The 13,538-nt window shown below is 54.2% G+C and overlaps 1 protein-coding gene across 2 annotated transcripts; it reads left to right on the top strand.

The window, feature by feature from the left end:
• Positions 1–5,296: 5,296 nt before the first annotated feature.
• On the top strand, positions 5,297–12,155 carry ZNF853 (zinc finger protein 853). Of its 2 annotated transcripts, none has more exons than XM_075995276.1 (3): positions 5,297–5,707; positions 6,476–6,593; positions 8,965–12,155. In XM_075995276.1, exons 1-3 carry the CDS (start codon positions 5,696–5,698, stop codon positions 10,908–10,910), a joined length of 2,076 nt encoding a protein of 691 aa, XP_075851391.1. In that variant the 5' UTR covers positions 5,297–5,695; the 3' UTR covers positions 10,911–12,155. The 2 variants fall into 2 exon arrangements, with proteins under 2 accessions (XP_075851391.1, XP_075851392.1); XM_075995277.1 differs by having other exon boundaries at positions 6,471–6,593.
• The last annotated feature ends 1,383 nt before the right edge of the window (positions 12,156–13,538 follow it).

The raw sequence follows: 13,538 nt of genomic DNA, 5'->3' as shown, positions 1-13,538 counted from the left end.
TCTAAGCCTGTTTTAATTGCATGTTTCTGAAATTTGGAACCAAAAGTATCCTCAATATAGCAGAGTGGTGGGGAGACTCCCATTCTTGGCTGGTGATGATATAAATTGGGACAATTTTGCAAGGGGTCCATTAGGCATTATCTATCAATATTTAAAATATGTGTATCCTTTGACCAACAATTCCATTGCTAGGGACATATCTCACAGAAGAACTCTCACAATTAATGTTTTATGCAGAAGCTTATTTGCAATAGCAAAAAACAGAACACAGCTTAATTATTTGTAGGGGACTGGTTAAATAAATTAAGGTATATCCTTGCAATTAGAGGCTAGGGAGAGTTTTAAAATTTAAATTAGGTAGCTATCTGTTCTACTTGGGAAGACATCTGAAGTATATTGTGTTTAAAAAGCAAGTTATTAGCCAGGTGTTGTGGTGTGTGCCCGTAGTCCCAGCTGCTCAGGAGGTTGAGGTGGGAGGATCACTTGAACCCAGGAGTTTGAGGCTGCAGTGAGCCATGATGGTGCCACCACACTCCAGCCTGGGTGACAGAGTGAGACCGTTCCCTGCCCCCCTAAAAAGCAAGCTGTTGCAAGTCAATGTGTATATTATAAATAAATAACGATATATTCTAGTTATGATGGCTCTTTGTTGTTTTTGTCCACTCAACCTCCAGTCCCTCGGTCCCTCTTTTCCTTCTACTGAGAGCATCCTGATTGCAGCCCTTAGGCCCTGGCTTCCTTGACCCTAGTAGGGGACACAGGAGTGGCAAAGCTGAGCATTGCAGCCCCTGTGCTGATTAGCTGAGAATGAACACGTGACCTGGCTTCCCAGGTCCTCATGGAGTCAGCTGAGACCATATCACAGTCCAAAGCCTCCCTTCGCCCAGCGCCACTTCCTTCTCTTTTCCCCTCTAGTTCACTAAGGCAAGAACCCTCCACAGGGAGGCTCTGGCATGCTCACCTCTCTCCCAGAGGCAGCTTCCCAGGAACCAAACCTGTGACACAGTCATTCTTCACCAACAGGCCTGGGTGTGTCCCCTTTTGTTCCCGTAGCCTTAGGGGTACTAATCTCTGGTAGCACATCTTCTCCTTTGTCATACTCCAGCCCTTTCAACATGTTTGCTGTTATTCCCTTGTATTCAATGTTCCGTTAAGTACTTAAGAGTTCTTCTGTTTTTCCGACTGGAGTTTGAGGGATTCAGGCAGACTGAAGTTCCACTATTTCACAGTTGCACCATCTGGAACACATTTCCCCCAGCGCTACCAGGGCAGGGGGGAGTGAGATGGAGGTGGCACACAGCTCCTCAGTGCTTGGGCTCAGAAGTAGTGTGTGTACCTTCCTTTCATAGTTCCCTGGCCAAATTAATCATTTAGCTCTAACTTAATTGGTTGGAAGACTTGGAAATTTAGGGGAGCACTTGGAATGTTTGGTGAGCTCTTAGTGTCTCTGTCACAATGATTTAATCAAGAAAGAGAACGAGGTGGTGTGAGAAAACAGAGATTAGCGTGAGCATGGGAGACAAAGTCGTGGAATGACGGCAGGGGAGAGTCCCAGATGGACAGCTGGAAAGCAGCCCTGAGGGCAACCTGCCCAACATGGATCCACAGGAAGGAGGCTCCAGAGGGATGTCCCCAGGAAACAAAATGAAACAATAAATTTCAGACCAGTTTGGCTGGGTGGAAAGTTGGAATGAGTGGTGTTTACAGAGCCAGAGGAGAGTGTGGGAAGATTTATTAAGAGATTCTAAGAATAATCAAAGCAAATAAAACTGAAAAAAAAAAGAAAAAGAAAAAGAAAAGAGAATGATTAACTCCAAAAAGAATTAAGAGTTGTACAGAAGGAAACTAATAAAAATACTGGGCTTAGCAGTGAAGGATATTTACATAGATATAATTATGGAAACAGTAAACATGGATTTAACTGACCCTGCAATAAAACTATATTGAGAGGTGCAGCACTGCAATGCAATTCTGGTGCTAACCATCAGAATTAGCACAGACAGGTTAAGGGCACAGTCCCCAAAAAGACGCCTTTCCTTCAGACACTAGATATAAATTCCAGGGTTCCCAAGCTACCCACACACATTTGACTGACTGGCTACAAGTTTGGGGGTTCCCATGACCCACTCAAGTTTGATAATTCCCTAGATCAACTCACAGAATTCAGGAAAGCACTTTGGTTATAATTACAGTTTTTATTATAAATGACACACTCCAGAACCAGCTGTGGTCTAGGAAGAGACCTGTAGGGCATGATCTGGGAGGGTCCTGAATGTGGAGCTTCTGTATTCTTGCCCTGTGGAATCAAGACACATCAGTCTCCCTGTACAAGGGTATTTATCATAAATCAGGAAGCTCGCCAGAGCCTTGTGTCCAGAGTTTTTATTGGGGTCTTCCTATGTAGGCATGATTGATTTAATCACTGGTCATGTGCTTGAACTCAATCTCCAGCCCTCTTCTCTGCCCAGGGGCCAGGTGGATGTCACAGGGCTCAATACCCCAACCCCAATCACATGGATGGTCTTTCTGATATGACCAGCCTCCATCCAGAAGCTATCTAGAGGCCCACCTCCAGTCACCTCATTAGCATAAACTCAGGAAGGGCCCACCATAAGTAACAAAGACATTCCTATCACTGGGACAGGCCAAGTGTTTAGAAACTCTGTCTCATGGACTCAGGACAAAGACCAGACAAAACCCTTATTGTACAATAGCATGATGAGAGGGACAGTGTGCATGTGTATATATGGTTTCAAGAGTTGAATTTTCATCTTCCAAAGTGAGATGTCAATACACACTATCTAAAGTGGGGGGAAAAGGTGAACTACTAGCATTATAAGCATGCCATTTAAAAATATGGTGACAAATACCAGAAGAGAAGGGGAGTGTCCACTCTTCAGAAGTAAGGAGAGATTTTTTTGTTGTTGTTGCTAAAAGGCTTATAGAACTAATTGACTTATTCAACTAGGCATATATAATACCTTGATGAAAACTAAAGAGAAAAGGCTGGGCACAGTGGCTCACACCTGTAATCTCAGCACTTTGGTAAGTAGGCTGAGGTGGGAGGATCACTTGAGGCCAAGAGTTTGAGACCAGCCTGGGCGACATTGTGAGACCCTCATCTCTACAAAAAATAAAATAAAACCATTAGCCAGGCATAGTGGTGTGTGCCTGTAGTCCCAGCTGCTCATGAGGCTGAGGCAGGAGGATCGCTTGAGCCCAGGAGTTTGAGGCTACAGTGAGCTATGATGACATCACTGGGCTCTAACCTGGGCAACAGAGCAAGACCCTGTCTCAGAAAAAAAGAAGAAGCAAGAAAGAAAGAAAAAAGAAAATTAAAGAGGAAAACAAGGAAGAAAAAGGGTGGCTTTGGAGTCAGGTGCTCAGGAATGGGTGGCCAGCAGGAATGGCCCTGGGGAGAAACTGGGTTCATCGAGACCTTCCCTGCATGTTTCCATCCTGCATGGGCGGGCAGTGAGCCCAGGGAAGGAAGCAGAGCCTAGAGGGCTCAGAGAAGGGGCAGACAGAGGAAGGGGAACCAAGCTGTTTCTCTGTGCAGCTCGGCAGACAGGTCCAAGGCTGCTCAGAGGCCAAACAATGAGATTCAGGATTTAGTGACACGGAGGTTGCTGGTGACACTTGGCAGGGGTAGTGCTGTCTGGCTAGAGTGGTTCGGTGGACGCCAGGCTGGAGAGAAGGTGGGATAGGCAGATGGGGACATAGAGAAAGGAAGTTTGGCCACCAAGGGCAGGAGAGAGAAGCTGGGTTCCATGTTTTTAAGGTGCGAGAGCCCTGAGGACGGTGGATGTTTGACAAGAAGCCAGCAGAGGGAGAGGCTAAAGACTGGGCGATGGGACAGTTGTGAGGTCTGCAGGAGGCAGGAGAGGAGGGACAGTGTACACCTGCCCTTAGCTTACACTGGCCTTCTCCTCCTCATGTGCTCACTTACCCCACTTCCTGCTATCTCTAGTGGCTGCTGTCTCCACTTCACTGGCCTCTAGTTACCTGGCATCAGGAGGTCCCCAGGTAATTCTGCCTCCAAAGCTGGGTTCCTATTGCTGCACTTGTCCCCCCACCAAGTGTCACACGTGTCCTTCTGTCCCCCAAGCTCCTAGTCTGGGAGTGAAGCTGCCAGAGTGCATGTTTTTCAGGCAAGGGCCAGAGGGGAAGCCCAAAACTCCAGTACCTGTGGGGGCCAGGGAGACAGTATCGAGGGGATCATATCCCCTTCGTGGGGGCATTCCTACTGCACCCGAGGAACAACTCTCTGTCCCCAGATCTTGAGGTTTTTCAAGAGAATTTGAGCATCCGGATTTGACTGTGAATTCTCCAGATTGGAAGTCTGTGCTCTGAGAACAGGAAAGCAAAGCGCTGGGATATTGAGATGGTTGGTGGGATATTCAGATGGTTGGGGAAGGGCTCCCTGAGAGGAGACCCCTGATCCAGGCAGGAAGCAGCTTGGCAAGTCCGCATGGGAGAGGGGGAGAGAGGGGGGAAGAGGTGGGACCACTGGCCTTGCGGGCAGAGGAACGGAGCAGGGGGTGCAGAGGGTGGAGCCCAGCTCTGCCAGCTCACCAGGGTGGCCTCGATGGATGGCCCGTTTGATCCATGTGGGTCACAGCCTACTGACCGGCTGGCGCAGACTCCCCGCCCTTTGCCAACCCAGGGGTCTGGGAGGAGGGCTCCACGGTGTGGATGGGGACGGCCTCTTTAGGCCCTGCTCAGGCGCAGGGTGGCGTCTTCCCATTAACTCAGCGCCATCTAATTGGGCGCTAATTAGCCACAATTTGTACTCTGGCCAGCGGCGCCCTGAGCCCACGCCTGCCCTTCAGGGGGTGGCAGAGACCGGTCTGGGAGCCCCGCAGACACCCAAGCAGCGACAGTCGCCAGCCGTGGCGCGCGGACACGCGCACCAGGGATGCGGCACAGCGCGCGCTGCGCTCCGCGCCGGCTGCCCGGGACGCACGCAGGGCCCCGCATCCAGTCCCCCGGCCCGGGTGAGTGGCCGGGCCGGGAAGGGTTAAGCCCACAGAGCAGCGGCGGCCTAGAGCGGCGGTGGCGGGGGCCGGGGCGCGGGGCGCGGGCGGCAGGGGCGGGGGACAGGATGCGGATGCCGGGGGGGACTTCCTGTGCCGGCCCCCGCGCCCCCGCCCCCGGCCCGGCCCGCGGCCCGCACGGACGCAAGGACGGGCGGGCGGGCGAGCGCAGGGGGACCCGGCCCGGCCGCGGCGCCCGCCCCCCGCCCTGGCCCGCGCGGCCCGGCCCAGGCCGCCCGCGGGCTCCGGGCACCTGTGGCCGCGGGCCACCGAGGACTCCTGTCGCCCGGGCACCGCCGGCCTGAGACTGGGCCACCCCACGGTGCCGACCTCGGGGGCGGGCCAGGACCCTGCTGCCGGAGATGGTCCCGCCTGACCAGCCCTGAGCCCTGCGCCACTATCCTCAGCCCAGGAGTCTCCACCAACTTCTACTCCGGAGCTCCACTTTGCCCCTTCTTTTGGCACAGGGCGACCTCAGCAGCCCTGACAGTGCCGACCCTACGAAGTGCCCAGAAAGGCCACCGGGTGGGCTCGCGCCTCCCTGGCTCTTTCTGGATGGAGGCGCTTCCGCAAGGAGCCAGCTGCATGCTTTGGCCTTCACCTTGCAGCCTCTGCTGACCACACCTCCCCTAGCGCAGAGGCTGCCCCGGGAGCAGGAAATGCTGTACCAGGTGAGGCCCAGTGGGTAGCTGGCCTGGGCCACCGGGACGCTTCCCTGAAGAGGACTCGGACTGGATTCCGAAAAGCTAGAGGGACGTGGAGTCAGCCAGTCTGGGCGAGAGGGGAGGACTAGTTGTGGGGCCACCTCTGTGCAGCCAGGGTGGGCTCTCAGGAGCTCTGGGCACAGGGCCAGGCGGGCAGCCTGCGCTGCCATGTGTTATAGTGCTCTGGACACCTGCCTCCCAGGGCGCTGAGGTGGCACCAGGCACTGGTGGCCTGCTGGTGGCCTTAGAAGGCTGGATGGACCCCCAGAGTAGGCCACGGAGGCAAGAGCTGAAGGGGTCAGGGGGAATGTTAGTGGACAGTCTCTCTTTTGTTAGAGAGCTCTCCCAAATGTCATTTCTGTGACCTCAGCTCCCCTGTCTCGAGAGGGGCTGATGCCTGCAGTTGTCTCAGTGAGACACAGCTGCATTGGCTGCCCTAGGAGCCCTGTGCAAAGATAGGAGAAGCAGCCATGCCTCTGTGCAGGAACAGGGTCCAGGAGCTGCCGCCACGTCCCCAGCCCTGACCCTCCAGGCTACCCTCACCCCCTCTTCCCCGCTGTGACCTGTGCTGTGCCACTTTTGCAGCTTTTGCAGTTTTTGCAGCAGGGGTGGAGCTGCCAGCTCTGGGGTAGCCTGAGGCAGAAGTGAAGGGCCTTTGGGGGTTGGTGGCACCCAGCTGGGGGCTTGCTGCACACTGGCCCATCTGAACAGCTTCCTTCCTTCCTCTCAGCACAGCCGGCTCCCCGGGATCCGGGTCTGACCGCTAGGATGGAGGTGGGGCCGGCAACCAAGACCTTCGTGCTGAAGCTGCGATGTCTTGAGGATGGGGGCCCGGGGCCTGACACCCTCTCAGGTGAGAGGCTGGGAAGGGCTCTTAGACCCCTCAAGGATCCTTGACAATGTCCCAGGCCTGCTGTGGAAGAAAAAGGCCGGAGGGTGGTGGGCAGCCTGCACTGGCTCACGCGGGTAACACGGCAGCTTTGCCTGGAGATTTTCCACCATGGCTCTGTCAGGTGGAGGTCCCACTGGTGAGGAGGTCCCCAGCAGTATGACTGTCTCAGCCCCCAGCCCCCACATTTATGCTAGCTGGAACCCACTGCTCCGTGTCCTCAGCAGTTAGGGGCTGCCATTATCCTCCTACCTGGCCCTGGCTTTCGACTTAATTTCCTTGATGGAATTAAGGTACTGGCAGGCTCCCTTCTTTTAACCTCCTGTCTCAGACATTGGCTCCATAGCTTCTTGTCCCCTGTGGCCTCTAACCTTGTCCACTTTTCCTCGACATCTGCTTCCGTTTTTCTCTACCTGATGTCTAGAGGCACACATGGTCCTGCAGAACCTCCCAAGACCTCTCTTTCTGGGACCCATGCTGGTGGCCACACTCTGGTGGCCACACTCTCCAGAGCTGGTTTCCCATTCTGTGTTTTAAGAGTGCTGGGCAGCGGGGCAGAGTTGGACAGAGCTTCAAAAGGACCAAGGGAATTGGAGGGTTGGATGGGGATGTGTGGACTAAACAAGGATTCTTTTGACTTACAAATTTAACTGACAAATCTTGTGAGGGTGTACACATCAGACAACACCTAACACTAAAATACCTTTGTTAAAAATGCTGAAACTGCTGTCCCAGGAAGTCAGAGCTGCCATGTGGCCAAGCACTGTGCTAGAAATGAGATTTGCACTGAGGCATGATCTGTCCCTCTTGCTTCCAGAGGAGGTGGGAGAAGGGCATGTCCATGAGACATTGGACTCACTAATGTCCAATGTCCCCAAAAGGGGACAGGTTTCTGTGGCTGTCTTTATCTGCCATGTGCATCCTCCCAAGGGGTGTGAGTGTCTATGAAAACATCAACTCACTGATCCATTAGCCTAAGCAAAGGTTATTAGTATTATTTTACTGAAAGGAAATTATATACATGCAGATATCCCTTGGTTTTGTTAAATCAAGATATTCCTGGAAATGTGGCCAGAAAGCACAATTTTATAAATCAAACCATTACTTTCCATTAAAGACTGAAACTGTGGTGCTGTAAGAAGAAGAGATGCTGAAATCAGACTTGGGAATGGAGAAAGCTTCCTAGGGTCACCCATGCAAAGAAGAATTAGGATTTCTGGATAGCACAATAGTCACACTCAGAATGAGAAGCTGAATGTGGACATCGTGCAGAAAGGGAAACCTCGCGAGGGAGTGATTCTGGGTTATGCAGCGCTTACCCTGTGCCTTACTCAACTCCGGTGCTCCACAGTTATCCTCCTTCTCACAACATCCCTGAAAAGGATTTATGTCCTTTAGCAGAAGGGGAAACTGAGGTTCCCAGAGGTTAAGTAATTGATCAGTCATCAGGTTGAGGCTGTGAATCAGTCCTTTCCATTCCTGAACGACAATTTAAACACTTCCAGTCTTTAGACAGTTTCAAATGAAGCTGGTTGTATCCTTGGTACTTTTTATTATTTTGCAAACTAACTCTGACCCTGCCAGGAAAGGGAATTTTTAAGCACCAACTAGGTTCTAGGGAATATGCCAGGGTCCTTCCTGCTTTCCCTCCTTAAGGGGATGGTGTGGGTCTTGCCAAGCTGTGAGCCTGTCGGAGATTGTACAGCTGCCAACCATAGAGTTAGGTTCTGAGCTGAGGACTTCCTACCTGGAATCTAGTCGTCTCTCTGACACATTGGTGATTTTTGGAGACTACTAGTGGTAACACTTCTAGGCAGCTTTACAGAAATTCTTTACTATTTACAGAGAAGGTGAGTTGCATTTATTTAAGGTATGACCATGGTTGAGGTCAGAGTTCAGCACAGGGTTGATGGCTTGGCTGTTGGAATAGTCAGTTCACTGAGTTCCACTGGATGGCGACTAAGCACAAGAGATTTCTCAGGGAATGGTGTCAGGGAGCCCCAGGCACCCATGCTGGTGTCAGTGTCACACAAGCATGGAGCTTGTGTGAAGGGAAGCCCACTGGAGAGGTCACAGAGCTGGCGTCCAAACTGGGGTGACCAGCAGTCCCTTGGGCATATTTTCTAAGCCACACTCCCACCACCCCCACAGCATTTCAGTCTCTGCTGTACTACCATCGTCATTTAATCCAGCACTTTTGGGTCCCTGCTGAGAGCAATTAGGGTATCTTTGAGTGGCTGTACATGGGCAGGAGAAGGGGACAGGTCCTGGGGTTCTGGACTGGAGAGCTACCTGTAGATCTTTCTTTCCTGGCTTCCTGCCATTTCTGCTACAGGTGGCAGCGGTGGGAGCGAGAGTCAGGAGGAGGAAGAGGCTCAGGAGGGGAGGAGCAGCCCACCACAGCCAGCAATGACAGCCCCAACAAAGGCCAGGAAAATCACTGAGGAAGCCCGGCTGGAAAAACAGGAGTCGAAACAGTCAGAGCAGCAGCCAGAGCTGCAACAACAGCAACCACAAAACCAACTATTAGCACATCAGCCAGAATTGCAGCAGCAGCAGCAGCAGCAGGATGGGCAACAGCAGCTGTCTCAATTACAGCAGGAAGTACAGGAAAAACACCAATCCATGCAGCACCAGGAACTGAAGCCAGAACTGCAGCGAATGCAACAGCAACAACAGATACAGGAACAGCAAGTGCAAGAGCAACAGCTATTACAGCAGCAGCACGAACAGTTAAAGCAGCAGCAAGTGCAAGAGCAACAAGTGTTGCTGCAGCAGCAGAAACAGTTACAGCAGCAACAAGTGCAAGAGCAACAGCAGGGGCAATTACAGCAGCAGCAAGTGCAAGGGCAACAGTTTGTGCAGCAACAGCAGGAACAGTTACAGCAGCAACAAATGCAACCATTATTGCAACAACGGCAGGAACAGTTACAGCAGCAGCAAGTGCCACCATTGTTGCAGCAACAGCAGGCACAGTTACAGCAGCAGCAGCTGCTACATCAGCAACAGTTCCAACAGCAGCAGCAGCAGTTATTGTTGCTACAGCAGCAGGCACAATTACAGCAGCAGCTGTTGCAGCAGCAGCAGGCACAGTTGCAGCAGCAGCTGCTGCAGCAGCAGCAGGTACAGTTACAGCAGCAGCAGGTACAGTTACAGCAGCAGCTATTGCTGCAGCAGCAGGAACAACTACAACAGCAGCAGGTACAGTTGCAACAGCAACAGCAGCTGCAGCGGCAGCCCCCTCCAAGGGAGCCAGAGGAGGAGGAAGAGGTGGAGCTGGAGCTGATGCCGGTAGACCTGGGGTCAGAGCAGGAGCAGGAGTTGGAGCAGCAGCGGCAGGAGTTGGAGCGGCAGCAGGAACTGGAGCGGCAGCAAGAGCAGAGGCAGCTGCAGCTGAAACTGCAGGAGCAGCTGCAGCAGCTGGAGCAACACCTGGAGCAGCAGCAACAGCTGGAGCAGCAGCAGCTGGAGCAGCAGCAGCTGGAGCAGCAAGAGGTGCAGCTGGAGCTGACCCCCGTGGAGCTGGGCGCCCAGCAGCCAGAGCTGCAGCTGGAACTGGTGCCTGCTGCAGGGGGCGGTGGGGCGGCTGTGCCAGGGGCTCCTGCCGCAGTCGTGGTGGCCCCGCCAGGCTACGTAGTGCTGCAGGAGCTCATGGTGTTGCCCGCCGTGGCCACGCCGACGGTGGTGGCCATCCCGGGCCCGGCGGGCAGCGCGGCGCTGACACCTGCGCGGCAGCGGCGGCGGCGGCGCGCCCGGGACCGGCCGACCATCTGCGGGGTGTGTGGCAAGGGCTTCAGCCGCAGCACAGACCTGGTGCGGCACCAGGCCACGCACACGGGCGAGAGGCCGTACCTTTGCGGCGAGTGCGGCAAGGCCTTCTCGCAGCACTCGAACTTGGTGACGCACCAGCGCATCCACACGGGCGAGAAGCCCTACGCCTGCTCCTACTGCAACAAGCGCTTCAGCGAGAGCTCGGCACTCGTGCAGCACCAGCGCACGCACACGGGCGAGCGGCCCTACGCCTGCAGCGACTGTGGCAAGCGTTTCAGCGTGTCCTCCAACCTGCTGCGCCACCGGCGCACGCACTCCGGCGAGCGGCCCTACGTCTGCGAGGACTGCGGCGAGCGCTTCCGCCACAAGGTGCAGATCCGCCGCCACGAGCGCCAGCTGCACGGCGCCGGCCGCTCGCGGGGCCTAGGCCTGCTGCGCCCCCCGCGGCCCGCGGCTCCCGGAGGTCCCCAGCGCGCCGAGCAGGCCACCGCCCCCGCCAAGGCACCGTGAGCCCCTAAACCACGCTGCCTGCGGGAAGTGCCACGCCCGGGGCGCAGGGAGAGGACATCTCGACCCCGGCCTGTGGTTGCTCGTTGGAGACATCCTGGAATGGCCTTGGGGGAAGCCAGCTTCCATCGTGGCCTGGAGTCCCTCGAAGTACGAGGTTCACAGATTATCCCCCAAAACCATCCACAAAAGCCAACTGGGGCTGAAACAGCATGTGGGACACACTTGTTCCTGAGCAGCGGTGGCCGAGAGGGCTGCCCAGAGAGAAAGGAGACCCACAGAGGAAGCTCCCAGTCACAATTGGTGACATTTGATGCGGACCGGACACAAACCAGGGAATCAAACACATGTGAAACGAGCATGGGAAAGATTTGATCCTGGTGATATTATTTCAAGGAGAAAAACGGGCAAAAAAGGGAAACTTTATGTGCACTATGTAGAAAACTGATTAAGGCATTGAGTTGTCCTCAGGGGCATTTGCCTTGAAAATACTTTCTAGGATGAAAATTCATCGGGGTGGATGCAATTCTGTTGAAAATGCCTGTGTTTATAAACACAGGGTGGGAGTGTTCCCCGGGTCAATGTGCAAATAAATGCCGGGGAGATGTGCTCTGAGCCGAAGGTGAAACCTTCCCTCCAAGGGAGCCCGAGGCTCTGCTGTGGCGCTTCTGAGCCCACTGCACCCCTTAATGTCCTCTGGAGTAAGAGCCTATGGCTGAAGCAGGGGCATTCTAGGGGTGTTCTCCAAAGTGATAGAAGAGTCTAGAAAGAACTCCTAGGTATCCCCACTGTGGTCTCCCTGGGATCCACCGGCTCTAGGCTTCTCAGATACTGCCCGGGGCCGGGCACCTTGACACCAGGGGCTGGGTTCTGAACCAGGCTATGATGGGGGTAGGGGCAGGCTGCCAAGCAGACCCTGCCCCATACTGGGGCTGTGGGAAGAATGTTGGGGACAAGGACGGGGGGCAACAGAAATGCTCTTTATTACGTTTACCAAATAGTCTGGGGCCGGGGCTGTGAGAGCAGCAGCAGTTGCTGATGCTTTGTGGAAAGGGGGTGGGGAGGGGGCAGTCACCCACCACCTGTGGTCCCCAAGCACTCCCTGCTCCACTTGACTTTTCATGTGTGGCCGCTTCTTTCCTGCCCTTCTCTTCCCTGCTTCTCCTTTACTAACACAGCCTGCTACATTTTTACAAATGTGTTGGTAAGTGAGAAACAAAAAATGAAAAATAAATTAAAATGAAGAAATAGTGTCCTGTCTTTGTGTTTTCGCCTCTGGATTTGGGGTCCTGTCACGGGGCTTCATTTCTAAGGAAAATTGTTGTGGTTGCTCATGAACATGGAAATTCCTGTTCAGGTTCATTGCTGGGTCCTCCCCACCCGCAGACCCACCGTCCAGCCTGAGGCCCTTGGCTGGGAAATCACTTACTTAGTAAGACCCTCATGGGAGGGACAGGGACCACAGGTAGCACAGCTTTGGAAGCACAAGCCTGGATCAGTTCAGTTCAGTCCAGCTGCAGCCAGGAGTGCTACCTTGGTGGTGAGTCCCCTGTGTTGCATGGCTGCTGGGGGGGGGGGGGTCGTGAGCCTGGATGTCCCATTCAGCACTGAGAGTCCTTGATTCTGAGACTCAATCAGCCAGATACTCTCAGGCCCCGGTTACCTGTGATACCAGGCCCCAGTTCTGTGTCCTCCCGCCCCTAGTTTTTACCTCCAGCTGTCCCTAGCCCCAGCCCTTTGAAGGGCGACCCTGCTGGGGCCCCTTTAACCCCCTGGTGCAGAAAGCCAGATGTCCTGAGAAGTGCCTTCCCCCATGCTGTCCCTTGACCTGTTCAGACAGGTGTGGGAGGAGGCAGCAAGCCAAGCTCTACCGCTCCTGGCCAGGGCGACTCTGAGGAGTGAATCACATTTGACTTTGGCTGTGGGATCCAATGAAGCAACCTTTGCAGAATTTTGCTTGAGACTGCACCTTTACTCCACTTCCTCTCCTTCCTTGTCCCACTTCTCTTGCTCTGACACCACCAGGGAGCAGGTCCTTAATACATCACTCACTCGTAAATCCTCATTTCAAGGTCAGTTTCCCAGGAGCCTGCCCTGAGACTAATGGCGTCACCAGTGATCCTGGGAAGCAGAGTCCAAAAGTGGAATTCTGGGTTTGGGTCACTCGCCCAACACGTAGCAACAGGGAGCTGCTTGTGGGGGGGTCAGTGAGTGGCGGTTGCCTCTGGCTGCTTTACTGATAAGCAGGACAGGCTATTGGATGAGAGGGGTGCTGAGGCTCAAGGGAGCACGGGATATGCGTAGGGCAGTGGTCACTACAGGGACTGTGGGATTGTTTGGCTTGGCCGAGCACAGTTCATGCCATGATGAAGGAAAATGAGGGGTTCAGGCCCACAGTCATCAACTGAAGTCACAAAGGGCAGCCAGAAGGCCCCCGTGCAGGGTTCAGAGACCCCCATTTTCTTCAGCCAAGGGCAGGCTGCTGCAGACCCGGCACAGGGCCTAATGCAAAAGCAGAGAACTTCAGAGATGGCTGGACTAGGCCCACATCAGGGCCCTGATGTGGATGGAGTGGGACCCTCCAGCTTGGATTGGGGATATCTGGGTGACATGCTTGAGAACACTGAGCCC

Source organism: Microcebus murinus, chromosome 19 (genome assembly GCF_040939455.1).
Source record: "Microcebus murinus isolate Inina chromosome 19, M.murinus_Inina_mat1.0, whole genome shotgun sequence".
NCBI lineage: Eukaryota > Metazoa > Chordata > Mammalia > Primates > Cheirogaleidae > Microcebus > Microcebus murinus.
This window is presented reverse-complemented; position numbering and strand designations above follow the sequence as displayed.

Bases quoted from the DNA above. Each gene is read 5' to 3' on its own strand.
- ZNF853 (XM_075995276.1), top strand. The intron at 6,594-8,964 runs GTGAGAGGCTGG...TTTCTGCTACAG, and splicing joins GGGGCCTGACACCCTCTCAG to GTGGCAGCGGTGGGAGCGAG.